General features: G+C 45.7%; 1 protein-coding gene across 1 annotated transcript; it reads right to left on the minus strand.

Annotated features, from left to right (window-relative positions):
• Window positions 1-275: 275 nt before the first annotated feature.
• Window positions 276-1643, minus strand: LOC139819251 (uncharacterized). Its single transcript, XM_071788455.1, has one exon. It carries the CDS (start codon window positions 1641-1643, stop codon window positions 276-278), a length of 1368 nt encoding a protein of 455 aa, XP_071644556.1.
• Window positions 1644-1936: the final 293 nt, after the last annotated feature.

Below are 1936 nucleotides of genomic sequence, written 5' to 3' on the forward strand. Positions count from 1 at the left end.
AGCTCAAAAGAACATTAACACATGACAATCCTTAAAGCTTAAATCTACACGGGGCTTCACAAGTCTTCCGTAACGTGTACGCGTTTCAGGCTTTTCTACGTCAGTGTCCTTTCGCATTTCGCAAGTTTCATTAGCGGGAACAGTCTCTGCTTTCTCTGACGATTTCTTCTTTGATTGATGACAAGCTCTCAGCTCATCTGAAGATTCTTCCCCAGAGTGTACTTCTAAGGGAAATACTCATTGTACAGGACGTATAAGTTCTCCCGTGGCTGTTTTTAAACGAACAACTCTCGTCTCTCCATCAATTCCAGGCGTGGGATCGTTGGCTTTCCTAGGGGTGCGAGTCTAGATTTGGCCTGAACTAAGTGAACTTTAATCCCCTGGCTGCAGACAACTCTTACGAAAATTACTGCGGCATAGGCGGCTTGACTGGCATCTTTATCCCAGACAAGGCCTAAAACTGGAGTTTCTGTCGAGGGATTCATATCGCCAGAATACTCCCACCCTCGAAGGTCAAATCCTCCTTTACTCATGTATAGAGTCGCCTTCTCCTTGAAACCTTTTACCTCGTCGACCGTTGGGTGACTCATTATACTGTTGTCAACGTAGAAGAATTTTGCAAGATCACGTATTAAGTTGATCTCCTCCTCGGGCAAGTCTCGAGCGATGTTCTCCAGATGAAGATCGATGGTTGCTCCCAGCAAAAATGGGCTGCTTGATACTCCAAAAACGACACGACAGTGTCGATAGACCACAAATTCCGTGTCTTCAGGCCGTCTCTTCCACAAAAATTTCATAACGTCTCGATCTTGTTTCGAGACGCTAATCTGGAGGAATGCCTTTCGTATATCTGCTATCACTCCAAATTTCTGCAGCCTGAATCGTAGCAGCAACTCGGGTATCAATTCGATGAAATTTGGTCCCGTCTCTAAGCACTGATTCAACGAGGGACCTCCTCTTTCTCTTGACGATGCATCGAAAACCGGGCGAATCCGAGTCGTGCTATTTTCCTTAACTACGTGTCTGTGTGGCAGGTAATGTCCATAATCCTTTGCTTCATTGCTAGAAAGTTCTTCTATTATACCATCGTTTAACCAATCCTGAAAGACGTCGTCGTAGGCTTGGTAGAGACCATCTTGTTTTAGCTTCTTGATTGTACTTTCTAACCTCCGCTCAGCCGTCGCACGATTCATCGGTAGAGTTGGGTGGTTCTCCTTCCAGGGCAAACATACCTCATAACGTCCTTGCTCGTTTATGATGGTAGAGTGTCGAAAGCCTTTTAGGACGTTTTCTTGATGCTGTTCCTTCGTAGATTTTTGGATGGGATCTTGTATACCCAAAACGTCCAAATTCCACAGGTCTTCGATCTTCGCCTCGTCCACATACATAGAAAAAGCGATCGCCACACTGTCGTTGTGCTGACAAACGTGCGATGGATTTTTGCCCATTATTGTCCATCCAAACTTGGTATCAACAGCCGTTACTCCATTATCAAGTTGAACTATTCGACCGGTTAGAAGCTTGCCAGCAACATCGGCTCCTATCAAGAGGGAAATCGGTACTTCATAGTGGTTAGCATCTGTGAGATTAATGGATTTTCCTTGATCCAAGAACCTCCGGTCACCCTGGGAATATTGACACATATTTTATTCTGCTCGAATGCGTTGAAATTGCACGCATAGCCACTGTTAGAAACGGGCATTAAAGATCGTAAAGAGATTGTGTAAGTGTAGACATCTGTGAGCATAATGGATTATAAGCGGCGATTCGATAGCAGGCTCATAGATGGCATCGATGTTACAGTTCCCTATTTATCTTTAGCGTTAAGTGTTTCGCGCGCGGCGACGACGACGTTGCGCCCCAGCGCCGGAAAACGACTCGGATCGACGATACTGCGCAAGCGTCAAACGTATCGAGATGAACGTGAAGCCCGCCG

Source organism: Temnothorax longispinosus, chromosome 9, assembly GCF_030848805.1.
Source record: "Temnothorax longispinosus isolate EJ_2023e chromosome 9, Tlon_JGU_v1, whole genome shotgun sequence".
In the NCBI taxonomy this organism is placed as follows: Eukaryota; Metazoa; Arthropoda; class Insecta; order Hymenoptera; family Formicidae; genus Temnothorax; species Temnothorax longispinosus.

Bases quoted from the DNA above. Each gene is read 5' to 3' on its own strand.
- LOC139819251 (XM_071788455.1), bottom strand. From the start codon at position 1,643: ATGTGTCAATATTCCCAGGGTGACCGGAGGTTCTTGGATCAAGGAAAA.